At 57.7% G+C, this 25,431-nt stretch overlaps 1 protein-coding gene across 3 annotated transcripts in view; it reads left to right on the top strand.

The window, feature by feature from the left end:
• EPHA8 (EPH receptor A8) overlaps window positions 1-11,288 on the top strand; it is a 34,907-nt gene extending 23,619 nt beyond the window's left edge. For all 3 annotated transcript variants that reach the window (XM_055139606.1, XM_055139607.1, XM_055139608.1), the window contains exons 6-17: window positions 2,081-2,205; window positions 2,287-2,449; window positions 3,781-3,874; window positions 4,914-4,981; window positions 6,072-6,236; window positions 6,621-6,806; window positions 7,040-7,101; window positions 7,546-7,755; window positions 8,420-8,569; window positions 8,655-8,845; window positions 9,139-9,309; window positions 9,426-11,288. In XM_055139606.1, the coding sequence (XP_054995581.1) occupies window positions 2,081-2,205; window positions 2,287-2,449; window positions 3,781-3,874; window positions 4,914-4,981; window positions 6,072-6,236; window positions 6,621-6,806; window positions 7,040-7,101; window positions 7,546-7,755; window positions 8,420-8,569; window positions 8,655-8,845; window positions 9,139-9,309; window positions 9,426-9,540 (1,700 nt within the window). In that variant the 3' untranslated portion in view covers window positions 9,541-11,288. The remainder of the gene's footprint in view (window positions 1-2,080; window positions 2,206-2,286; window positions 2,450-3,780; window positions 3,875-4,913; window positions 4,982-6,071; window positions 6,237-6,620; window positions 6,807-7,039; window positions 7,102-7,545; window positions 7,756-8,419; window positions 8,570-8,654; window positions 8,846-9,138; window positions 9,310-9,425) is intronic.
• The last annotated feature ends 14,143 nt before the right edge of the window (window positions 11,289-25,431 follow it).

The following is a 25,431-nucleotide window of genomic DNA, read 5'->3' as shown; positions in this document are numbered from 1 at the left end:
TTTATGCTGGTGCCCCCAAATGTGTGTCACCAGCACAGACCTGTCCCCTGAGCTCCAGCTGCCCTCTCCGTCTCTGCTCAGTGTCAGACAAACAACCAACCCCAATCCTGCCCCTCTCACAGCCCCTCCCCCCAGATAGGCCACGGCAGCACCATTCCCTGGGTCACTCAAGTCCAAATCCACGTCGTCACCTTCGTGTTTCTTTTGGCACCACCGCCGGGGGTGACCATCCCACATGCCCACCTCACCCCTCAGTCTCCCCCTCTTCCACCTGCCAGAACAGAACTTCATAGATTGGGGGTATCAGGCATGGAACTTTCTACCTCGGGGTGCTAGGCGCCAGGAATCCAAGACCGCTGAACCCCAGCCCGGCTGCTGCCCCCCAGTACATTCTCACAGCGAGGTGGGAGGAGGGTGGATGTGAACTTGCTGGTGTCCCTTCCTGAAGGGACATGCGTCCTACCCTCCTGAGGACCCATGCTCGTGACACCTAAACCCGACTCCCTCCCCAAGGGCCCCACCCCCTCCACGCCACCCCCACCCCTGTTTTAGTCACTAAAGCATGGAAACCAGGGTTTCAATGCCGGGGCACACCCAGGGCCCTGCCTGGACAGCCGTGAAGATGACGCCCTCCTCCCTGATTCGCCCTCTGTGCCACATCCTGAGCACGCCAGGAAACCAGCCCAAGACCAGGCATGGGGGAGCCACACGCAGTGTGTGCTTGAGCTCAGAGACCGTTCGGCGCCTCTCGGGCCCCTCGACCCACGTGCCCGTCACTGCTGCCCACTGTTCTCCCTGTGACCCCCCCAGGCTCCTCTGTCTTCAGCTCAGCCAGCATCCACGTCCCGGGGGACAGTGAAGGGGCCCTCACCATCGGGCCAACGTGGCCCCTTTCTCCCCATACCATGTTTTCCTGGGTCCAGTGGCATTTCAGCGACCTGCCCTGCCCCCTGGTGCTGGTTTGTGTTGCAGTTTCTTTGGGTCCCCACGAGCTCCGTGGGGTCTGTCTGGATTTCTGCAGCACCCCCGATCCCCCGATCCTTACCCACCACTAACCATGAAGGAGCCTCGGGGAGGTAATGGCGAGGATGACCCGCTCCCCCTTCTCCCCTGCAGCAGCACCCCAACTTGTCTGGGGGGACTCTGGCTCATACATGGTGCCCCCGCATTCCAGGCCGCCTATGTGTGCCCGCCATGATGTGAACCCACACCCCATCCCGGCTGAAGTCCAGGAAGGCCTGTCAGAGCAGGCCGCCTTCATGAGCCCTGGCGCGAGAGGTCGGGCTGCCCCTGGACAGGATCCCCAGATGGGGCGTGAGGGCAGGCTGTGGGGGCAGGGAGGGGCCCAGTGAGGGAGAGGCAGAGCAGAGAGGGAGGAGGGAGCCTGGGGCGGAAGAGACAGCGCAGAGCTGACAGCTCTCTTACCCACTGCCATGGCCAGAGCACGGCAGAGGCGGGGACTGCGCTGGCGGAGGGAATGGGTGGGTTGATGGGACTGACAGAGAACACGTCAGCCCCGGAGATCTCCGGGCCACTCCTGTCCCCGCTCTGTCAGCTGCTGAGGTCCCCAGGCCAGCTCCTGTCCCCACCGTGTCAGCTCCTATGGTCCCTGGTCAGCTCTGGTCCTTCTCCAGAAGTGCAGAGGTCCCAACATGCCACCAAACCAGGCAGTGAGAACCCTGCTCCTCCCCTGCCTGCCCCCCACCCCTGCCCTCACCCCACCTCAGGGCCCCCTGAGCATCTGTTCAGTCCCAGACCCCTGTGACCAAGCTCCCAGCTCTGTATGGGGACGGGAGGAAGGGTTTAGCATGCTCCCCCAGACCGGTCAGGCCAGGGAGGAGGAGGGGGAGGAGGAGGTCGAGGGTCCTCTGGCCTTGTCTGGGCCCCCATCCCAGTGCCCCAGGCCGGGGCAGGCCGTGGTATCCCTGGTGACTGACCAGGCCGGCAACCCCTGCTCTGCTCGGGCGGGGACCTGGGTCCAGCTGGATGAATGGGGCTCAGCCAGGATTTGATATGCGGGTGGGGTCTGGGAAGGGGTTGTGCCGCCTGCCCCTGTCTGACCGAGGTCGCCCCCTCCCAGCCCCGTCCCAGGTGGTGGTCATCCGGCAGGAGCGGGCCGGGCAGACCAGCGTGTCGCTGCTGTGGCAGGAGCCGGAGCAGCCCAATGGCATCATCCTGGAGTATGAGATCAAGTACTACGAGAAGGTAGGGGGGGCTGGGGGGAGGGGCGGGGGGCTGGGCCGGCTGGAAGGGCGGGCGCCCCTCACAGAGCCCCTCCCCCACCAGGACAAGGAGATGCAGAGCTACTCCACCCTCAAGGCCCTCACCACCAGGGCCACCGTCTCTGGACTCAAGCCAGGCACCCGCTATGTGTTCCAGGTGCGCGCCCGCACCTCGGCGGGCTGCGGCCGCTTCAGCCAGGCCGTGGAGGTGGAGACTGGGAAGCCCCGTGAGTGCAGGGAGGGGCGGGCACAGGGCCCTGGGGGTCAGCAGACAGAGCAGAGGCCCCAGGTCTGGGGTGAGGGTTCCCTGGGGGGTCAGAAGAGCAGGACCCTCAGGTCTGGGGACCCAGGTCCCCAGGGGTCCGCAGAGCAGGTCTGGGCGTGGGTCGCCATGCTGGATCAGGTGAAAGGGGGCCGAGCCTGTGGCCGGCCTGGTGAGCACTGGGCTCTGTCCCTGGCACTGGCCACGCCAGGCTCAGTCCCAGCTCCACGGCATCAGCAACAAGAAGCTGAGCAGCCGAGGCTCAGAGGAGGCAGCCATGTGAGTGGCCGGGCTGGCTGCTGCCCCCCTACCCCCCTTGAGCAAGGTGCTCTGCAGGGCAGCCCCCCTGCTCGCTGCCTGGAGACTGACCCCCAGGCTCCCGAGAACCTCAGGCCCTGGCCACGTCCACCTCTGATGGGGGAAACGGCTGTCTGAGCTGTGCCACCAACATCCTGGCACTGCCCTGCCAGGCAGGACTTGAGCCGGGCCCAGTGGGGACAGACCCGTGCCCCTCCCCCAGTGTCACTCTGCCGGCAGCCTCTGGGACGTGACTGCGAGCAGGGCTGGGGACTCGTAGTAACAGCACCACCACTCTCAGCCAGAGGGCGGTGGGAAATGCTGGTTCTCAGGCCCCACCCCAGACCTCCCGCATCAGAAATCTGGGTGGTGGGCAGGGAGGGGGCACCTTTGGATTTGAACAGGCCCTCAGGGGCGTCTGCGGCCCGGCCTGGAAGTTCCCCCGCCCTCCCATCTCCTGCCAGCTGGGCTCTTCTCCTGACCCAGGGACAGTGTGGGGCGGGTGCAGGCTAGAAGGGTTCACGGTGAACCAGCCCTTCTGCCTGAGTCAGCACCTGCACTTCTGCAGCCTGTGCTGGTGTGGGGGCCGCCCGCAGGACCTGCTCTGCTCTGTGCCCGGGGCGGCAGGGCCTGGGCCCCTGCCAGAGCCCTCTGGGCCTCCGCAATCCCCCCTGAGAGCTGAAGGTCACACGGCACCCCTGGAGGGCGGGCGGGAGGGCCAGCGCAGCGGGCACCTCCATCACTGCTAGCGTGACCGGCAGGAGGCTCACCCTGGGCTGCGTTTTCCTGCAGGGGAGGAGCAGGGGAGGAGCAGGGGAGGGTCCGGGAAGTCACGTGACTCCCGGGGTCCCAGCAGCATGTGGTGGTCCCAGGCGGGAAGCCAAGGAGCCTGGCCGAGGGGAGGGGAGGGGAGGCCAGCAAGGGCTGCACCCTGGCTCCCCGCTGGCTCAGGGCCCGGGCCGGGGCTGAGAGGCTGCCCCGTGCCACCTCCTCCCGCAGGGCCTCGCTACGACACCCGGACCATCGTCTGGATCTGCCTGACTCTCATCACCGGCCTGGTCGTCCTGCTGCTGCTGCTCATCTGCAAGAAGAGGTGTGTGGTGCGGGGTCCCGAGCGCCCGAGGAGGGGCTGGACACACCAACATAACTACACGTTCTTCCTGGGGACACTGCTCTGGCCTTCCCTGGCCCAGACTCCCCCTTTTCCCGTTCACCTGTCTGGCCTCACCTCCATTATTTGCCAATTTCTACTTTCCCAACAGCCCGCCCCCACCCCCAAGGCCCCCAAGAGCTCAGGACCCCAGGCCTGTCCCAGACCTTTCTCTCTATTCACCCTCCTGCCCGAGTGAGCATCTCTCAGCCCATGGTTTCATGCTGATGCCCCCAAATCTTCGTCACCAGCACGGACCTGTCTTTAAGTGCCAGCTGCCCGCTGCGTCTCTGCTCAGTGTTAGACAGACAACCGTCCCCGATCTGGTCCCTCCACAGCCGCAACCGTCCCCCTCCCCCAATAGGCCACGGCACCACCATTCCCTGGTCACTCAAGCCCAAATCCACACTGTCACCTGTGAGTCTCTCTCACACCCCCTCCATCTCATTGACTCCCAGCAACACTCCAGGGAGGAAGATTCTGATTTCCCTTTGCAGGTGAGTACCTGGGCGCGCAGCGGGGCTCGGCCACTCTCCAGGCAGACACCAGAAGAGGAATGGGAACTAGTCCCGTGGATCCATGGTGCTCCTGGCCGTGGCGCCCTCACTCCCTGCTGCTGTCCAGGGAAGGAGAAAGGCTGGACTCCAATGGGGACAGGGTCTGGAATGCAGAAGCTGAGGGCCCCCCTTCAGCACAGTTGGCCCCACAAGCCTCATGTGCCAGCCTCTAAGGTGGTTTCCAGTGGACTGGCACTAGTATCACTGTGGGCTTTGCTGCCAGGCCCATGTGGCTTGGACTCAGTAGAACTCTGTCAAGGTGGGAAGCCGCTGTTCGGCGGGGCTGAGCGCGTGTGGGTGGGCTCAGCCAGCATCGAGAGGGGCCGGGTGGCAGGAGCTGAGGGGTCGAGGGCAGGGGAGAGGGCTGGGCTGGGCACTGGCGGGGCTGGGCACGGGCTGGGCTCAGGCAGGGCTGCCCCTCACAGGCACTGCGGCTACAGCAAGGCCTTCCAGGACTCGGAGGAGGAGAAGATGCACTATCAGAACGGGGAGGGTGAGTGCTGGGGCGCAGGGGCGGGGCGAGTCCGTTCAAGGTGGAGAAGCACGGGTCTAGGGGTGGGGGCACAGGTGGGAAGGGAAATGCAGTCCGCAGAGAAGCCAAGAGGCAGACAGACAGACGGACATCGGGCGACAGAGAGGCACGGAGCTGCTCCCCCTTCCCGGGTCCCCAGCCCCCCTCTCCCCAGGGAGAGGCAGACACAGACTCCCATGTGCCTCTGCATGCAGTATCAGGGTTGTCGCAGACTCCTGGAAGGAGCCCCTGCCACAGCGAGCTTCTCCAGAATCCCGCCGAGGCCCTGGAAGCAGGCATAGGTGGGGCTGCCTGCCTTCACCCCCACTAGTGTGCCCATGGGAGACAGTATATTAGTCAGTGAGGGTGCTGTTTCCCACGGAGCCGTCGGAACTTGGCTGTCTAGCTCCTGGCTTCTTCAGCTGCGGGTCAGGACCCCATACAGGGCCGAGAACGTGGGGGTCACCGAAGATCTGGCAATAGTGAAAGGTTTCTCAGCAGGCGACTTCCAATGCAAACCCCACGCACAATGGCCCCGGCGTGTTGCTGCAAGCGCTGGCCAAGGTTGCATTTCTCAGGGGAGCGGGTGGGGGTTCAGGCCAGAGGCTGCGGGTGGGAGAGTTTAAGGACTGACTCCCGTTCTAGAGAGCCACACCCAGCAATTAAGTTGGCATTTGGTCACATGTTGGTCACCTCAGAACAGCTCAAAAGCTCTTTTGGTTGGTTTTTGTTTGGGGGGCCACCCTGGGTGGTGCTTAGGACTTACTCCTGGCTCTGTGCTCAGGGGACCACATACAGTGGATCAAAACCCACCTGCACTGTACCTACTGTTCTATCTCTCTGGCCCCTAGAAAGATCTTAAGGCTTCTAGAAGTGACCCTAGAAAGCAGAATTAGAACTTTCTGGAGCCTTCTGAGCCCTCAGTTTCATGTTGCAAGCACTCAGTGCCCACCCTCAGGGTCCCAGACACACTCCACACCCCACCCCAGTCCCCCCAGACTCCCCAGGCCCAGGGTCTCTGGAGAGAAGCCTTGCTGCACCCACTGGACAAGCCTCCTCTCTGGCCCCTCAGCGCCTCCTCCTGTCTTCCTGCCCCTGCACCACCCCCCGGGAAAGATTCCGGAGCCCCAGTTCTACGCGGAGCCCCACACCTATGAGGAGCCGGGCCGGGCTGGCCGCAGTCTGACCCGAGAGATCGAAGCCTCCAGAATCCACATCGAGAAAATCATTGGCTCTGGTGAGCCTGGAATGCGTGTATGTGTGTGTGTGAGTGCATGTGTGTGCTTGTATGCATACACATGTGCTTACATGCAGGCCAGTGTATATATGCATGCATGTGTGCATGCTCGTGTGTGCATACGTGTGTGTATACATATGTGTGTATGACTGCGTGTGTGCATGCGTATGTGTGAATGCGTGTGCATTGTATGTGTGCATACATATATGTGTGTGTGCATGCAGGAGTCATAGCAAGGGCCGGGACAGTGGGTGCCAGGACAGAGGAAGAGGGGTGTGGCCAGCCCCTGGGGCTCGTGGCTGCATGAGACTGGGGGCTTGCAGGTTTCTGAGCAAAGGCCGAGGGTCTCATCGCCCTCCCCCCACCCGCCCCTCTGGACCTCAGGGGAGTCGGGAGAGGTCTGCTACGGGCGGCTGCGGGTGCCAGGCCAGCGGGACGTGCCTGTGGCCATCAAGGCCCTGAAAGCCGGCTACACGGAGAGGCAGCGGCGTGACTTCCTGAGCGAGGCATCCATCATGGGTCAGTTCGACCACCCCAACATCATCCGCCTGGAGGGCGTGGTCACCCGCGGTAAGTGCTGGGGGACAGCCTCATCCTTAGGGTCCCTCCACGTCCCCTCTGTCATTCTCCCAGGCCCTGCCCCACTGCTGTCTCTGGGCCCCAGATGACTTTGTGCAGAAGGAGCCCGGAGCTGGGACCACATGGGGGGCCGGGTCCCCCAAGTTCCTGAGTGCTGCCCAGCACTGGCGGCTCCTGGAGTGGGTGTGACTCAGCCGCTCGGGTCTCCCTGCCCCGCCCCGCAGGCCGCCTGGCGATGATTGTGACCGAGTACATGGAGAACGGCTCCCTGGACGCCTTCCTGCGGGTGCGTAGCCCTCCCCCACCCCAGCCCGGCCATCCTGGGGTCACGTGCCGTGGAGCGAGGCCTTCAGCTAGGAGCTCAGACGCAGTGACCCGGGGGCAGAGGGAGCCTGAAGTGTGTGTGTGGGGGGTACTTGTGGGTCAACCAGTAAAGCTACTTTCCAAGCCCCCACCCCACGTGAGAGTCCCCACCCCAGGCTGGGGCCGAGCCTCCTGCAGACCGTGGGGACGGCTCCGTTCCCAGCCCCCTCGCCCCGCCCCCACCACCACTCTTACACGCAGCCTCTCTGGCTCTCCCTCCTCTGCAAAACAAACGCAAAGCCACTGGGAGGGTCTGAGTGCAAAGGAGAGGGGGGCACCCTGGGAGGCCACAGTGTGCCCCCTAGATGGGGAGTGCTCTGGCAAAGGCCTGGGGCCCCACCCTGATGCACAGGCGTGTCCTCGGCAGACGCACGACGGCCAGTTCACCATCATGCAGCTGGCCGGCATGCTCCGAGGCGTGGGTGCCGGCATGCGCTACCTCTCCGACCTGGGCTATATCCACCGCGACCTGGCCGCCCGCAACGTCCTGGTGGACGGCAACCTCGTGTGCAAGGTGTCGGACTTCGGGCTCTCGCGGGTGCTGGAGGATGACCCCGACGCCGCGTATACCACCACGGTGCGTGGCCTGCACCCCCATGCCCCCACGCCGAGTTCTATGGGGGGGGCGGGAGGGCAGGGCCAGCGGTGCTGGGGGAGGAGTCGAGGCCCTGAGCAGGCCACCGGGCTCTGACTCCCACCGTCCTTGTTGGCAGAGCAGGGAGGGGGGGAGGGGCCCAGGCAGAGGTGAAGTCTCAGGGTGCCTTCCACCAGGCAGGCCCCGCTGCTCTGCCCTGCAGTTTTCCTCTCTGGGAAATGACCTTGTCCACTTTTCCTACCACTGGGTGGCTTGGGGGGCCCTGGGGGGCTGCTCCACACCCTGCCCCACTTCCCATCCCTCCCTCACTTCGAGATGCTGGGAGTCACCGATGACCCCGCATCTGTTTCTAAAGCTCAGCTGAAACCCAGCTGTTTCCGGAAGGTGTTCCCCCCCCCATCCGGGGGAGGGGCATCCTTCTCTGGGGGTGAATTCAGGTGCCACCCTCTGAGCCTCGAAATGCTCCCTTGGAGAAAGGAAGTGGGCAGACACCAAGAGGAGAGTGGGGGAGAGAAGCATGGGGGTCCAGACACGGGTCCCTGGGGACTCTCACCGCAGCTGGGTGCTACCCCCCACCCACATGGCAGCACCAGGGCTCAGCTCCCGGCAGCTCTGCTGGGGCCTCAGCGCTGCGCGTCCCTTGCAGGGGGGGAAGATCCCCATTCGCTGGACGGCACCCGAGGCCATCGCCTTCCGGACCTTCTCGTCAGCCAGCGACGTGTGGAGTTTCGGGGTGGTCATGTGGGAGGTGCTGGCCTACGGGGAGCGGCCCTACTGGAACATGACCAACCGGGACGTGAGTACAGCGCCCCAGTGGGCCACGAGGGGTACGGGTGGGGGGGTGGGCAGGCCTCCAGCCAGCCCTGCGCTCCTGCCCCCAGGTCATCAGCTCTGTGGAGGAGGGGTACCGCCTGCCCGCCCCCATGGGCTGCCCCCGCGCCCTGCACCAGCTCATGCTCGACTGTTGGCACAAGGACCGTGCCCAGCGGCCACGCTTCGCCCAGATCGTCAGCGTCCTCGATGCGCTCATCCGCAGCCCTGAGAGTCTCAGGGCTACGGCCACGGTCAGCAGGTGTCTGCACATCCCGGCACCCCGTTACCCCAGACAGGACTAGACTTAGACCAGGCCTTGGGCCTGCCCCGCCTGGGCTCTGACCTCTGCCCCCTCCTGGGCCCTGACCTCTGCCCCCACCTGGGCCCTGACCTCTGCCCAGCCTGACCCTGGCCCTGCCCAGTTGGGCCATCCTTAAGCCTGTCCACGAGGCCTGGGATCTTGCTCCTCAGACCCTGTCCACTCCTGAGCCTGGAGGGAGGCCGGCGCTGGCTGGTGCCAGGGCCCCCAAAGGACTTACATTCCTGTCTCAGGTGCCCGCCGCCTGCCTTTGCCCGGAGCTGCTTTGACCTCCGAGGGGGCGGGGGCGGCGGGGGTCTCACCGTGGGGGACTGGCTGGACTCCATCCGCATGGGGCGCTACCGGGACCACTTTGCTGCAGGCGGCTACTCCTCTCTGGGCATGGTGCTTCGGATGAACGCTCAGTGAGTGAGGGCCAGGCTGGACCGGGGAGGGCAGGGGGCCAGAGGAGGCTGGCACCCCGGGGCTGGGCATGGTCCAGTTTTCATGCCAGCCTGCTCAGCACCACCTTCCCCACCAGGGATGTTCGGGCCCTGGGTATCACCCTCATGGGCCATCAGAAGAAGATCCTGGGCAGCATCCAGACTATGAGGGCCCAGCTGACCAGCACCCAGGGGCCCCGCCGGCACCTCTGACTTCTGCGCCAGCCTCGGCTCCAGTGAGGACCTGCAGGGCTGGCCAGCGGCTGGGCCGCCCCAGTCCAAGGGACCCCGCCGTGGGGCCTGGAATGATCAGGGTCAGGAAGCCCGGGAAGGGTCAGTTGCCCCCCAGCCCAGGGCAGAGGGACTGTTCCCCACGCCCCCCTTGCTGCTGTGTCCAGCAGGAATACCACGCTCACGTGTGTGTGTGTATATGTGTGTGTGTGTGTGTGTGCGTGTGTGCGCGCGCGTGCATGTGCCAGCATGTGCTGTGGGCTCTCGTGGGAGGTCATGGGAGTCTGCAAGGTCACATGTGATCACTCACACTTGTGTACGTGTGTGTGTGTGTGCACATATGTGGGCATGTGTGTGAGTGTGTGTGTGCATGCATGTGTGTACCTGTGTGTGCGTGTGTGTCCCTAGTGGGCCAGCATGGACAGATGCGAGTCAGTGTGCCTGCTGTCCCTTGCAAGGTGGGGCCCACGTGCGGGAACAGGGACAGCCGGTCCCGAGTGCGGCTGCGCCAGAGCCTGGGAGCGGGTCTCCGTGGGCCGCCCTCAGCGCACCAGCACGAGGCACCCTCGCCGCCCCGGTGAGCCCAGCCCCGGCGCTCTCTCAGGTCTGAGCCTTCCCTCGAGCAGGTGAGGGGCCACCTGCAGCTTCTACCTGGCTCCCATCACTGCTTCAACAGGAAAACAGGGTTCCCAGCCCACCCCTCAGGCCCCCTCTGCCTGGGCATCACTGCAAAGTACACAACATGCCCTCAGCTGGACTCGCCGCCTGGCCTGGGGCCAGGGGCCTCCCACACCCCTCCAGTCTCTGCCGTGCCCCCCACCCCACGCAGGGGCGCCTCACTGGGGAGTCCCATGCCCCCCCTCACTGCCTGGCCCCGGCCTGCCCTCCCCCCAGCCCCTGCCTCGGATTGAGGATAGGAAGGTCCCAGCTTCTCATTCCCAAGTCCCCCCAGGGAGGGCACAGCTGAGGCCAGAGGGTGGGCCTTGCCCAAGGTCCCGCAATGACCAAGTTTCAGTGCTACGGGCTCCTGCCTTCTAGCCCCTGATTCTGCCCCTCACCCCCAAGTCTCAGTGGGATGACTGGGGAGGAGAGACTTGGGAACCCCTCCCCCGACTCCCAGAGACTGGTCCACCCCCTTACGGCCCACCAGGGTATGTAAATATCTTTTTCTACCATGTCAGAATATTTTTCCTCACTCCTGACAATGCAAAAATGGTCTTCAAAGCACATAAAAAGCACCCAGGATGAGAAAGCCCCATCCCAGGGGAGATTCGCCAGGCAGGGCCCCAGGAGCCCCACCAGGGAGGGGTGAGCCCGGCCCCCACCCCCTGCCAGCCCTTCCCGTAGCCAGCACAGCTGTTCCGCGAGCCACCAGCACTGAGCCCCCTCTTCCCCCCTGCAATAATTCGGGGAGTCTCAGCCCCGCCCAGGTGCCGCGGCCAGCTCTCTACACCTCTATATATTATATTACTATATAGCCGAGCTGTTCTTCCTTCCTATGGAAGTCGGAAACATGGTCAGCACACGGGCCGGGGAGGACCCTGTCTTCCCCGCCCCTCCTCGCCCCCTTCCTGGGCCCCAGAGCCTCCTCGGCAGGGGCCACAGTGGGCCTGGCACTGGCAAAAGTGTGGCCCCTGCCCCCCCGCATGAGGTGCCCCCTGGGGCCCCCGGGACCTGCCTCTCTGTGCTCTCCATCCTGAGTCTTGAACTTGCCCATAATGAGAATAAATTCTGCCTCATCTTTGCCTGTGTTCCTGTTTGGTTCCCCCTGTCCCCCGCCCGGCTCCGGATAACCTTCACGTGCTCTGTGGAGGAAGAAGCAGCGTTATGTCAGAGCCCGCTGCGTGCATCTCACCCTCGTGTCTCTGGTTGCTCCATCTGTCCCAGGAGGTGGGATCCCAGTGCTCATTTTATACAGGGGGGTGGGTCTTCAGGGCATTAAGGACTTGCCTGAGTGAGGTTGGGGTGCGGGGAGGGGTGCTGAATTGGGCCCCTGCTTTGCCCAAGACCAGTGCCCGAGCTTCCCTTAGAAGCACCAGCAGCTCCACGTTCTCTTTCACCAGCCTTTCCTGCTGGACTCTGTGGTGGCTCATCTCTGTGGCTCGTGTGCTCAGGAGAACAGAGATTGCTCCCGAGGCAGAGTGCGCCCAGGTGCCTTTCATGGAACCCACTGACCGGCCGGGAGTTCCTGGGGAGAGGTGGGTGAGAGGGGCAGGGAAAGGGAACCGGTGCGAGCGTCTTCAACAGACATGGGGTGGGGTGCTGAGGCCGAGTGCTGCTCCAGCAGAGAAGGGACAGTAGCAGGAGCGGGGGCCAAGACCCGAGATGGCAGAGCTCACCCGTGCCCACCTGAGTTAGTGTCTCTACATTGCCCTGAGCTGCATCTGAGCTCAGGGGCCCCCTCGGGGCACACACCATCCGGGTGCCAGCTCTGTCTCACGTGTAACCCAGACAGCCCCCGGGCACTCACACCACCTCCGCCTGTGGGAACCGCCACGGAGAGCTCAATGGGCTGATGTCAAGCCCCAGTTTTTCCTGAAACTCTCAGATCCTCTCCCTCTCATCCTCCCTGCCGTGGGAGCACTCTTCCCTTGGAGGAGCCTGTTACCCCACACTTGCTTCCCTATGGACCAAGTATCAGAACCTGTTATGGCTGCTACCAGGGACCCCAAGATGAAAGGGATGCAGCCCCTCCTCTTTTGAAGCTGAGACTGGGTGGGCACCAGGCACACAGCTCCTGCAATCACATCCTGCAATCACTCCAGGCAATCGGAGAATGGGCAAATGACATGAACTGACAAATAATCGGAAAATGAGATATATGAAAGGGCAGAGGAGGTCAGAGGAAAGAGGGAGCACCTAGAGAATCCGGGTGATCACCAAGGACTTCCTGGAGGAGGAAGCATTCAGCTGGGCAGTAAAGATGTAGCGAGGCTCATTTCTAGATGTCCTCCCACCACATGAGGGCGCAATGCAGAGCCTATGAGAACAGCCAGAGGAGAAACAAATAATATTCTTAAGAGGAAGCCTCACTAGCATCTAGCTGGCTAGTCCCCATCCCAATTTAATCTATATATTTATTGCAAAATAAATTTGCAACAGGGTTCTCTCTGCAACCTGACAAGGTCATCTCAAAATGTAGATGGAATAATAAAGGCCTCAGAACCGCCAAGAAAACTTTAAAGAAGGAGCTGGAAGAGGAAAGAAACCTCATTGTACTCTACATCAGTGGCTATTAAAACACTAATAATTAAATCCATTTTATATGGTCCTAGGACTAGAGATACACATATATTAAAAAAACATAGAAATTCTATAATGTTGAGTAACAGATCCAAACATATGTGAGAGTTTCAAGCATGACAAGTTTGTAAAGGATGGACTAGATAATGGGTAATATGAGAACAATTAAATACCCCTTTGAGAAAAAAAGATAAAATTAGATACTTGTTCAGATCATTCACAAAATAAGTTTTAGGTTGGCAGTGTCCTACATGACATATCAGACATTAAAATTTTACAGGACTACAGAGATGATTAAGTCTAGGGCATTAGAGTTTCTAGAACATAAGCACAAAATGTAATTGTTTAGGGAGAACAATAATAAATCTTACTTCTTTTTAAAAAAAAAAGGAAATAGATTTGTTAAAACCATGACTGGAAGAAGATATTTGCATCCCGCAAACCCAGTCAAGAGAATGATTCCATTTCGAAAGTGAAAAAATTTTTAATTTCAAAAAGCCAGCTTGCCAAACTTTTATTTCCAGGCAATCGGAGAATGGGCAAATGACATGAGCTGACAAATAACCGGGAAGCAATGTAATGACCAATGCCAATCTTATAAAGGTCTGAACACTTCACTAGTAAACATGGAAATGCAAATTAAAGCGTGAGTGAGATGTATATTGCACCAATCTGATTGGCAAAATTAGTCTTGAATAGTAGTATTGATGAAATGCAGGGGGAATAGCAATGTTTATACATGGCAGGTGGGAATGTCAATTGGTGCAATGACTTTGGAGAGCAATTTGGAAACACAGCATACATTTTCAAGAAGAGAAGGTCTAAGACACAGCAGATCCACCACATTTCTGTGCCTGTTGTAGATAAGGTTCCCCCAGCTAAGAATTGGGTTTCACTCAGGAAGAGTTCTCAGGGAGAAGAGAGGTAGGAGGAAGTGGTAAATGGTGACGTGTCCTCAATTGGAGGTTAGTTTTCGTCTATTCCCATAAGGCGTTTGGAGCATTAGCAACATCGCAAAGTCAATCCACCTTGAAGCAAGGAAGGGGCTGAATTTCTTGCACCCCCATGTCAGTCAGTGTGTCTGGAGGCTCCTCCATGGGAGGGGGTTTGTGCATGGGACAGGAACGGGAATGATGGGAGCAGCTCTGAGCCAGTAGGGGCCAACACTCACAGCATCAGGGGCTGAGAACAGCTTCAGATCACAGGAATCGCAAGAGCCACCCACAGCGGGATTCTCCAGGCATCCCAGAGAAGCTCTTAACTCCTGCAGGAGGGTGTTTGTCCAAGGATTCTCGTTGCATCTGTTAGAACAACAAGGAAGAGTATAACTGCCTCTCAGCAGGGGAACCCAATCTCAGCTCCCTTATTAGTACAATGAAATCATCTTTCAAGCTCAAATGAACCATCTAGGTCAACATGTATCAATATGGATAAGTCTTCAGAATACAGTATGGAGTGAAAAAAAATAAGCAGCAAAGAAAAATGTGTACATCTGTACCACTTAGGTAACCTTGACAAACATGGAACAACACAGTGACAGGGTTTGATGTATGAGTAGATAAAGACAGTGCTAAAACATGCCTGGGACCGATGGAGGCCAGCTTGCTCCATGCAAGCCCTGGGGAAAGAGTAGGAGGGGAAGGCCCTGGAGCTGTAGCATCAGTTTCCTTTTTGAGAAGAGGGTTCTGAGACAAACTGGGCAAAATGTTCACACCCATTCCACCTGGATGCAAGTCCTCGAATGCTACAGAAATCCCTGATTTTTCTGTACCTGGGATTATTTTATACATAAAATGCCTTATCCATGAAATCAGTGTTTAAAGACCATGAGGAAGTGTTGGGGGGCGGGGGGGGTCGCCGAGGGGGGGCTGCCCTTAAGAAGCTGCATGTTTCAAAGATCCTTCCTGCTTCTCTGGAGCTATTGTGCTGTCCGAGGTCCTGAACCCAAAGCCCCCGTGCCTGCCACCAATCATCAAGTCCTGTGGACTCTAAATCCCGCCCACCTGCCCCAGGTGAGAGTACTGGGGAGGACCCATGTCTGCCTGCAGGCCCCTCCTTCCTCGCCCATCACTCTCCCAGTGTGTGCTCCACAAGCAGCCAAAGGGGCTGGAGCGATAGCACAGCGGTTGGGCGTTTGCCTTTCACGAGAGCCCGGCAAGCTACCAAGAGTATTGAGCCTGCGCAGCAGAGCCTGGCAAGCTACCCATGCGATATGCCAAAAACAGTAACCATAAGTCTCTTAATGAGAGATGTTACTGTTGCCCGCTTGAACAAATCTATTAGCAACGGGATGACAGTGACTCATACAAACAAGCTGTATCAAACCAGGACCCTAAGGACAACCCTCATGAAACTTCCTGCTGAGGTAATAATCACATTTGAACCTTCATCTCACATTCCACTTGAGCTTCTCCTGTCTGTCTTGGTCTCTCTAACTTCCTTCCAACCATTCCCCTCCCCTTTCTTTTTCTCTTGAGCATTCCAGCCCTTGGCATTGGTCTTCACTCCACCCGGCCTGTATTTCACTTCTGCAAAATGTTCTGCCCAGGGGTGATCCCCTCAGAGAGGACCCCTCTGCGCCTCCACCCTAGCTCGAAGCCACTTTCTATTCTTACCCTACGTGATTGTGTTCATAGCAAGGTGGCTGCATTCATTATTTATTGCCTTTGGGGGGGGTTATGCCCCCCTTCTTTAGCATTTGCTCACGATTCAGTGTGCTTCCATTCCAGCCCAGCACAGAGACAGTCCTCATTTGTGCATGATAGATATTTGTGGAACGAGTGAATGTGTATTCACAGAGCACCTCCTCTGTAACAGGACCTGTGCTCTGAATTCTGGAAAATAAAGAAAATCCTTGCCTTCAAGATGATCACAAGTGAGAGATAAAAGAGAACCTAAACCACAGTATCACAGAGCATTGGAATAATCCCCCCTGGCTCTTATTCTAGAATTAGAGGACTTTAAGGGAACCAAATTCTTCACTCTCTAACTCCATGTTGATCAGTTCAGCCTTCCCCAGCCAGAGGGCCTTCACTCAAGATGTAACAGCACGGGAGACACAGTCCAAGTTCATACCTGGTCACCCGACTCTTCATAATTTTCACTTGAAGGAACTCCCACCTGCCTCTTGCACCCACACTGAAGGTTTGGACCCTCTTCCACTTCCTAGTTCTCGAGTGTCCTTTCAGACACCATCCACTGAAGGGACACAAATCCACCCTCGAGGGTGGCTTGAGGAGTAAAAGGAAACCCTCAAGCAGAGGGTGCCCTCCCCTCTCCTCAGACTCCATGTCCACAACCCACCACTAGGACCTCATCTCTTTGGAACGATCTCTTTGGCATGAGCCTTATCCTATCTGTACCTCCCTAAGCAAGTGCAGAAGCCCGCCCTGCAAGCCCCAGAAGGGTGGTTCTCTGCCTCTCTTCCCCAGGACAGGCCATGCTGCCAAACTCTTGATGAGGCCTGGTGCAGGAGCTGATGTGAGGGAGCAGTGGACAAAATGATGGGGGGATGGGGGAGGCATGGACTGGGCAATCCAAAGAGCCTGGTCAACCTGTCCACTCTGACTCCACCTCAGCTTGTCCCTCAGCCCTGCCCTTTCTCCTCACAAGGAACCTTAGGCCACAAGAAACCTTTAGCACACTAACACTCCTCTCCCAGGGCTGGTCCTACTTGCTTTCCACCAGAGAAATGTTCCTTTCCCTCCCCATGTGCAGCACCCCTCAACCTCTGCTCCCCCTCACCCAAACAGAATTGGGGGCCTCACTTAACATCCCCCTCAAAGAACTTGTATTGCTTTCTGAAATATTGTGCATATTTGTGTGGACGGGTTAAGGCCAGAATTTTCTTTCCTTGGTTAGAAACCCCCGAGCCTGGTCCAGGCCTGGGTCCTAGAATGAAGTCAGTGAGTGGGACCACTGGGAGGGCCTAAGGCTATGGGGCAGATTCTTTGCATGTGTGGGGCCCAAGTTTGCTCTCTCGCACCACATATAATCCCCATTACGTTCAGCAGACTTGCACTGGGAGTGGCTCTCCCAGTGTATCTGGGGATGTTCCCCTCAATTCTCCTCACTTTGGAGGAGGCTAAGGGCTCTGAGACTGGCTGTTTCTAGGGTGTTGGTTACCTGCCCGGTCTTGGGTTGATTTCTCCACCCTTCTCTTAGTCCATTGATGTTCTTCAAGCCTCATTTCAATGCCTCTACCTTGGGGGTCAATATTTGCACATTTCATCGAGACTTGCCATTAGGGTCAAAGAACCATGTGGGGGGAAGGAAGAGGACAATGGTTGTGTTGGTTTGGAGGGGAGTAGCTGGGGGTTTCTGGGGGTGATAGGAAGGCAAAGCTATTGCAGATTGGGGTGAAGAAATTTTGGAAGCAGAAAGGGGGACTGTCCCAACTCATCCAGAAGTCCAGACTCCCAGTGATCATTGTGGAGGTGGTTATTCCTCTGTCTCAGTCCTCCTGAGGGAGCAAGGTACTCCCACCTTTACACTTTACCCCCAGGCACCTCACTCAGACCCTCCACCTCCCCACCCTCAATGGCCAGGGAAGGGTCAGCTGCTGGTGTGAAATTCACAGTCCTTGGAGGGTTTGCATTTCCACATCTCCTGTGTTGGGGCTGGTGGAAGGTGATGAATAAAAGATGGGAAGGGGGGAGCTCCTGTGGCTTTAAGAGAAATGTGATGAGCATTTAGAGTGGGGAGATTAGCGCAAGAGCTTCTCTCTGAATACAAAAAATGAGGGGCCAGCATCAAATATAAAACAAACCAAAATAAGCCACAAGACCAGATGCCTGCTCCACAGGGGCAGGTGCCCAGGGGAATAAGGGGGCCTGGGGACGGGGCCTTGGCCCAAGTCAGGTGAAGGAAGCCAAGGGTCCTGCAGAGAGAAGTGACATGAGGCCGAACCAAGGTGACCCAGGGGACCACGACTGCGAGGGGTGGGTAGAGTTGGGTGCAGCCCCTCCTTCCCCATGCTGCCTCCCATTTGGATGCACACACACACACACACACACACACACACACACACCCCTCCATGAAGAATGCACTGTCTGATGGCAGCTGAGGCACCACACGGGTGACACTTTTTACTAGTAATAATGAGTCACTGTTTCCCCCCACCTTCTACAAGCTCTAGACACTGTGACAAGAGCTTCCCTTGGGGCCCCGCCAGCATGAAAGTGCTCTTCAGGGAAGGAAAGTGAGGCTCTGGGCATGAGGCACCTTGTCCACAATCAGGATTCTGACCCTGGTCAGCCTGGCTTGGTGGAGAGAGGTTGGGGCAGTTGTAGGGGCTAGGCCCTGTCGTAAACTCAGGCCTACATCAGTGCAACAGCCACTTCTCAGGGGGACGCATCCTTGGCCCACTGGCCGGAGCAGATGGGTGAGGGGGCAGCGGTGGCCTCAGATGCATATTCTGTGAGGAGCCTTGTGGACATGGTCACACCTGTGGTGGCACAGGACTGTAGAAGTTTCCACAGGACACTTCTCCAATGGTAAGCACATATCTACATGACTGTAAGGGTAGATGAGGGCAGTGGATACATGTTTGTAGAGCCCAGTGAGTGAAAATTATCCTACACGCCCAGGTGGGCATGTGGTCAGTGCTGCTGTGTGGGATAGATCCGGGGGCTTCAGCACAGAGATTAAAGACCCATGGTCTGCCACCATGGTGTAATTGCCAGTCTGTGGACAGCCACGCAGACAGAGGTTGGTCTGCGGGTGCAGGAAGGTTGAAGAATGAGGGCCTATATGATTGCATTTGTATAATCATATATTTATGCATTTGCTTGTTTGTTTGGGTCACACCCAGCAGTACTCAAGGCTTACTCCTGCCTCTGTGCTGTGCTCAGGAATCATTCCTGATGGTGCTTGGGGAACCATATGTTGTTCCAGGGACTAAACTTGGGTCAGCTACACATTAGACAAGTGCCTCTCCCACTGTGCTGCTGCTCCAGTATGTATTTATTTATATATTTATAAATATGCTTATATATGTCTATGACCGTGGCCTGGGCTGGTATATGTTTGACTGTATGAGTGGTGTGGGGACAAATACCAAAAGTGTGTGTGTGTGCTCACATGCATGTGTGTGCGTGTATACACATATGTGTGTATGTACAAGGCTAAGCCTAGCCAACCATATCTTCTCTTCCCTTCTGCAAGTCTCTCCCCAGTGAGGGAATCAGGGAGAGGATACTTTCAGGGACATCCTGAACAGGGAGGCTCAGAAGGGCCCCCCAGATCTCCAAGTGATGCTAAGGATGTGTATTTGACCCCTCCTCTGAAACCACCCTATGTTCCTGCCAGTCAGGCACATTCAACCGGCTTCATCCTCCAGCAATGTCAAGCCTCAGAGTCAGAGAGATCATACAGGGTTAAAAGTATTTACCCTGCATGCAGGAATAAAGGTGTTTACTCTGCATGTAGCCAACTCAAGTTTGATCCCTGAGCACCTCCAGGAATAACTTCCCCGCCCCTGCCACAGTACTGTTAGATATGTCCCCCCCCCCAGACCTAAAACAAACAGAAAAACCTTCAAATTTCAGAAAGACCCTATCTGTGATCCTTTATAAAATTCATCTATCTATCTATCCATTCCTATCTCCAAGATTTTATAGCTGTAAAAACTGAGGCTCAGACAAGCTAACACTAGTTTCCACAGTTCCCTTTTCTATGCTTTGGCTCCATGATTTTGCCTAATACTCCAGCAGTCAGGAGCTGTCCGCGGTGCTGAATCCACGTCTTCCTGCACCTGGGCTAGACTCACCACACGCTGAACTTCAGGGGGAACAAAGGATGGATTATATGAGGCAAGAGCTCAAAGTCAGGGGAGGGAAGGGAGCCATGCCATGTTCCACAATCACTGTCACTGTCACTGTCATCCCGTTGCTCATCAATTTGTTCGAGCGGGCACCAGAAACGTCTCTCATTGAGCGACTTATTGTTACTGTTTTTGGCATATCCAATACGCACGAGTAGCTTGTGAGGCTCTGCAGTGGGGGCTCCATATTCTCGGTAGCTTGCCATGGCTGGGGAAATGTAAGAATATTGCCTCTCTTCTGCCTGCATAGTCCTTATGGAGCGTCTTGGGAGCTAGCGAGTCTGAAGCAGCTTAGGTCCTGCAGTCGGTAATATTTGTTGGACTCAGCTGGAGGAGAAGAATAGGTTCTGAGTGTGTTCAGAGGAGGGTGCCAAGCTTGCCTGGAAGCCAAGGCAGAGGGAGACAGTGGTAAAACCCGGCTGAAGCTTGTAGAGATTCTCCAGTCATAGTCCAGATCTTGGAGTTGCTGTGCAGGGAAAAGCACTCTAGCCATTTCTTTTAGAAACAGGTGGTGGAAGCTTCTGGAAACATATTTCATCTCAACTTAAGAGCTCTCCCCACCCCACTTATCTGTGGGGGAACTCACAGAGATCCCCCGGCGAGGGGCCACTTTTCCTCCAGGAAAGACAAGTCTCTCAACACTGAAAAATAAAAAACGTTTCATGTTCTTAGGGTCTCGTGAAAGTTGACCAGCCATGGGACTGGAGAGACAGTACAGGGGTTAGAACACATGTCTTGCATGTGGCCGAGTGGGGCTCAAATCCTGACATCCCATCTGGTCTCTAGGCACTGCTGGGAGTGATCCCTGAGTGCAGAGCCAGGAAGGATCCCTGAGAACTGCCTCTGGGTCTGACCTCCCAATCCACAGAAAAAGAACAGAGCAGCCCTTGGGCAAAACAGCTACCAGCAGTTGAATGCTTATTGTATCCTTGCCAAAACCCAAGGACATACATCTTACCAGTTCAGTGATGCAGGTGAGAAACTGAGGCTCCGAGAAGGGAAGTGAACCCATAGTGGAGTAAGTATTGGATCCAAACCTGTGCCATTTGCTCCTATGAACCAACCCAGAAAGTGCAAAATTCCTACCATAGCCCACTCCCCTCGGTCTTTTCCTGGCTTCCTCCTTCATCCTCTTCTATGGGTTGAGTTTTAAGGAAGAAATAAATTAAACATGGATGTGAGGCCCAGCCCAGGGTGAGGGGCCGGAGCTTATTAGCACTGATGTTTCTTTCATGAGGGATGGGATGGTGCTTCCCACCTGCAGTCACTGAGGGTAGTGGAGGGGCTGCCTCTAAGTCACCAATGCCACCTGCCTCCCAGCTCAGAGCCTTTCTGTCCCCTCCCCACCATCTGCCTGCACTTTCCCCCATCCAGGGTTCCCCACGGCCTGGCCTCAGCTTTCAGAAGCTCCATCAAGCTCTGGCTGCATTTCCACGACAGCCTGGGACAGAAGAATGAGCCCAGACTTTACGTCAGATCCCACTCTGCATCTCAGCTCTTCCTTTACTGTCAGACTTTGGAGAAATCACAGAAGCTCTTGCTTTCCCCCCACCCCAAGCCCTCTCCAGGGAAAAGGCAAGGAAGCTGGTCTGGAAGCATCCCTGTGAGAAATGGGCTGAAATCAGACCCAAGAATGTGATTCCAAACTTAGGCTGTTCGTTCTTGTGATCCAAAGTCTCCTTGAACCAACCCCGCGTGTAGGATTCCTGCCTCAGCCTGTTCCCGGCTCCCTGCCTCTGCTCCTCTCCAAGGGGTGATGGGTCTGTCTATCGGGGGCTCAGAGTGTGGCGGGTCTTCTCTGGCTTTACACTCAATGCATCTTAGGTGTTAGTAGGAGCGTCGCTCTGCTATGACTGTCAGCGTATCGATGGATGGATGCGTTTCTTGCGCAGAGCACTCATGACCGATGAAAGAGAAGTAAGTGGATGAAAATAAGCATGGTGGGAGCTGAGCCCCCATTCGCAGAGGATCAGAGAGTGCATCAGTTTCTCCCCGTGGGGAGGATGCCCTGCTCTGGGGGATGGGCACAAGCAGCAGGGAAGCTGCCAGAGCCCTGACTGCTGGCTTCTGTCCCACCTTTGTTTGCATCTGAGATGGGTGGGAGGCCCTCAGCGGGGGCAAAGGCATATCCATCACAGGAAGAAACAGATCCTAGATCATATAGCCTCCACTAAGGGCCTGTGGGTCTCCCATGGTGACCCCAAGGTCCAACAGGCTCACTGCGCAGCCACACTGGACCTGATAGCTGCTTCCCCAGCAGAGAGGCTGGGCACAGGGGGCTTCCCAGGGACAGACTAGCTCTCAGAGGGAAGAGACCACCCCTTCATCTGAGAGCATTTAGCCAGGGTGATTCCCCGAGCCCATTGGCTTCTCGGGATATAGGTGGAATGACAGCACCCAGAGTGAGGCTGGGGTGGGGGGCGGGGGTGAGTGAGATGGGGGCGGCATCCTGACAGTCCCTCTGGGTCTCTCGACCCTAGTACTTTCCTGGCACAGTCCCCTCCCCCAGGCACCTGGACCCAGGTGACCCACAGAGCCAGGCAGCGGCTGCCCCACCCCCAGCCTGGCACAGACCTCTGCATCTGCTCAGGCTTTCTCGCCTTGCGTGTCAGGCAAGTGCATGCGGCCGTGAGGAGGGAAAGGCGGGGACGAGGGGATGAGTCCAGGAAGCTGGGGCCCAGGGGAACACCCACACACCAGCACCCTCATGCACGCAAAGGGCTTGCACGCGATGTGAGGTCCCTGGCCCTGGGAGCACTTCCTGGAAAGAGGGTCAGCACTCCAGCCTCTGACTCCGCTGCTCTCTGTCTGTCTGTCCTCTCGAGGGTCAGACTGGTTGCCCGCCTCACCCCGACCTGCTTCTCTGATGTCCGCTATGCCCGGTGTGCTGGCACCTGGCATTCTGTGTTTTGCTTATCAGGCTCCCTGTGAGTTAGATTGTCAGTCAGTCTGTCTCCTCTGGTCTCCCTCTCTGTTTTCCCTGGACATCCAGTCTGTCTGGCTTCCCTGCAGCCATCCTGGCGTCCCACATGTGGGTCCATGCACAGTCAGTGGCTGGTCACAACCCTCTGTCCACCCACTAACTCTCCCCTTTCCGGTCAGGCTAACCTTCATCTGTCTTCCCATTTGTGTGTTTTTCTCTGTGGCAGGGAAGCCAGTCCGTTCTGATGGCCAGCCGGTCTGGCCACCCCTTTGCCCACTCTCTTACCCCCTTGCTAATGCCCTCCTTTCTCTTGGCATGCAGAGCTGGGTTTGTTCCTCAGCAAAACCTCCTCTCTCTGTGGACCAGGCTGGCTACTCAGCCCCCATCCCGAAGAAACAGAGCTGACCCACCAGCAAGCCCAGGACCCCCCTCAGCTCCTGCCCCATCCCAGTTTTCCCCTCAACTAGCCTTCACAGTACCATCCCTCCCTCCCTCAGCTCACCCGCCCCTCTCTCCAACCCCTGAGTATTACGGAAAGATTTAGCTGAAGATATTTGGGGAAGACTGGGCTCAAATTAATGGGAAAAATAAGGTTTTATTATTCCATTTTGGCTTTATTCCTCGACTGATTTCCTCCATTACCACTGAGCAGCGATTGAGAAGGGTTGTTCTCTGCAGTATTTATGGTAATGTGGGTTAATGTCTGAATTCCAGGAGCTCAATTAGCAAATTCATAGACAAGGGGGTCTGCTGGAGCTTCTCTTGTGAAGCCAATGATTCATTAGCCACAGGGAGACTCTGGGCCTCCTGTCCGCATACAGAATGTGGGCCTCCCTTCTCCCGGGCGCGTGCGGCCTGGCGGAGCCCTGCGCTTTTGTCCCCGCTATCTGCCGCAGTGCTGGGTACAGAGCAGGGCCTCTGTAGTTCGGGAACTCAGCACGGGGTCATGGCAGCTGTCTCCAAACAGGGATGAAACCAAAAAAATCCCTTCGTCCACAGTGCCAGAAACGTACAGCCAGGGCCAGAGGAGGTGTGTAATACTTGCTGGAGAAATGGACACCCCTGATTCCTTGCGCTTAACACTGCTGGTTGGGTAGTGGGTGTTTGGTGATTGGCCAACTGCTGGGTGAAGAATGAATGAAGGGGTGGTGCCAGTGTGACCCAGTGGGCAGGCTTCCTGCGTTACCAGAATCCTACCCCAAGGGTGACCGGGGAGTGAGGGAGTGTGTGTGTGTGGGGGAAACACACACACACACACACACACACAGATAGACACACAAACACACACACACCAGGCTTTCAAGGCTAGGTCTACTCTGAAGGGACTAGGGAACAGGCAGAGTTCTTCCCCCCACCCTCGAGGCCAACATTCAGGTATGTGCAGGGCTGGGGTGTCCAGGCTGAGAAGTATTCCAGGTAGCACCCTTCAATCAGGTAGGTGCCCTGTCCTGATTCTCGGGGGAACTGGGCAGAGAGAGGCACTCATTTCCTCTAGGGCCTTCCCAAGACTGTCCTCCTTGGAGACTGACCATTTGATTAGACAGGACCGAGTGATTACTCCCTTGCTGCAAATGTGGAAACTAACTCACAGAGAGGGAAAGTGCTCTGTCCAAGGTCACACAGCAAATTCGTCGTGGAGCCAGGATTTGGATGCAGGTCTTTGTTGGTCTTTCTTTCTCTTCCTGCTCCTGTCCAGTTCCATCCTGAGTCCTCTCTGGTTCCCTGATATCTGGGCCCCTTTCCCAGGGGTCCCTCACCCCTAGCCCACTTGCATATTGTCTCCGTGAGGGTGGGGACCCTTCCTGTGTTCGCTGCCTGGGACAAGGCTGTGCGCAGCAAAGCCTCGTTAAATGTGGACGAGTGAACCTGAGAGCAAGAGGCTGCAAGTCGCAGCATCTCCCACTCAGCGTGCTCCCGTGCAGAGAGCGTGTGGAGGCTAGCCCTGCCCGCGTATCCCCCACTGTGTGTGGAAAACATGAACCCTGCCACCAGCGTGAGCTAAAGAATGGGCTTTGGAGTGGCCACACGGCCCGGGCGCACGGCCAGCGGTGGCAGAGTCCAAGTCCAGGATTCTGACCCCGTGCGTTCAGAACTCACGCTCGGGCCCACCTCCACCGGGGACCTGCCTCCTGCACACAGCACCGGACACGCCAGCTCCACGGAGGGACAGCTGCCCTGCTCCAGGCAACCTGCAGGGCCCCTTCCCCGGGCTGAGCCACAGCTGTGACAGGGAGCTCGGGAAAGGCGGGGCAGGGAGGGGGATTCAGGGTCAGGCCCGGGCTCCACCAGCCCATCCGCCCGCTGGGGGGCTCGTCAGTGTCAGCAGAGGTTGGCATTTCCAGCAGGGCCTGCCACGGGCCGCCTCTCTCTCTCCCCGGAAGAGGGGAGTGTGAGCAACAGACGTGACAGCCAGGCCCGGGAGACAGGCCCCACGCGCCCCCCTGCATCCTGAAGAAGGAAACAGATGTGGCGCCAGCCCCATGCTGAAGGCTCTCAAAAGCAGCTGTGAGCATTTGGGCCGTGTGCCAAGGCACTGTACCGAGCATTTCCCGGGGTCCCAGCCTTTGCCATCCTAGTTGTGCAGGAAGGATACTAGAATGGACCCATTTTATAGTTAGGGAAACTGAGGTTCAGAGAGGGGAGGACAGCTGTCTATGGTCACACAAGCAGAGGGAGAGTGGAGGCAAGACTGAGTCCTCTTTTGACCCCGGAGCCCTCCTCCTGGAATTCCATTCTCAAGATCCTCGGGTGAAAACTGTGAGTGACATCAAGGCAGCCTTGATCTCTTCCCCTAGCAGCTTAACGCAGTAGGAGGGCCCGGGCCCAGGTGGCAGAGCTGGAAGACACAGATGCAGTTGCCCCAGCAAGTCACTGGTCCCCATTT

Source organism: Sorex araneus, chromosome 5, assembly GCF_027595985.1.
Source record: "Sorex araneus isolate mSorAra2 chromosome 5, mSorAra2.pri, whole genome shotgun sequence".
Classification (NCBI taxonomy): domain Eukaryota; kingdom Metazoa; phylum Chordata; class Mammalia; order Eulipotyphla; family Soricidae; genus Sorex; species Sorex araneus.
This window is presented reverse-complemented; position numbering and strand designations above follow the sequence as displayed.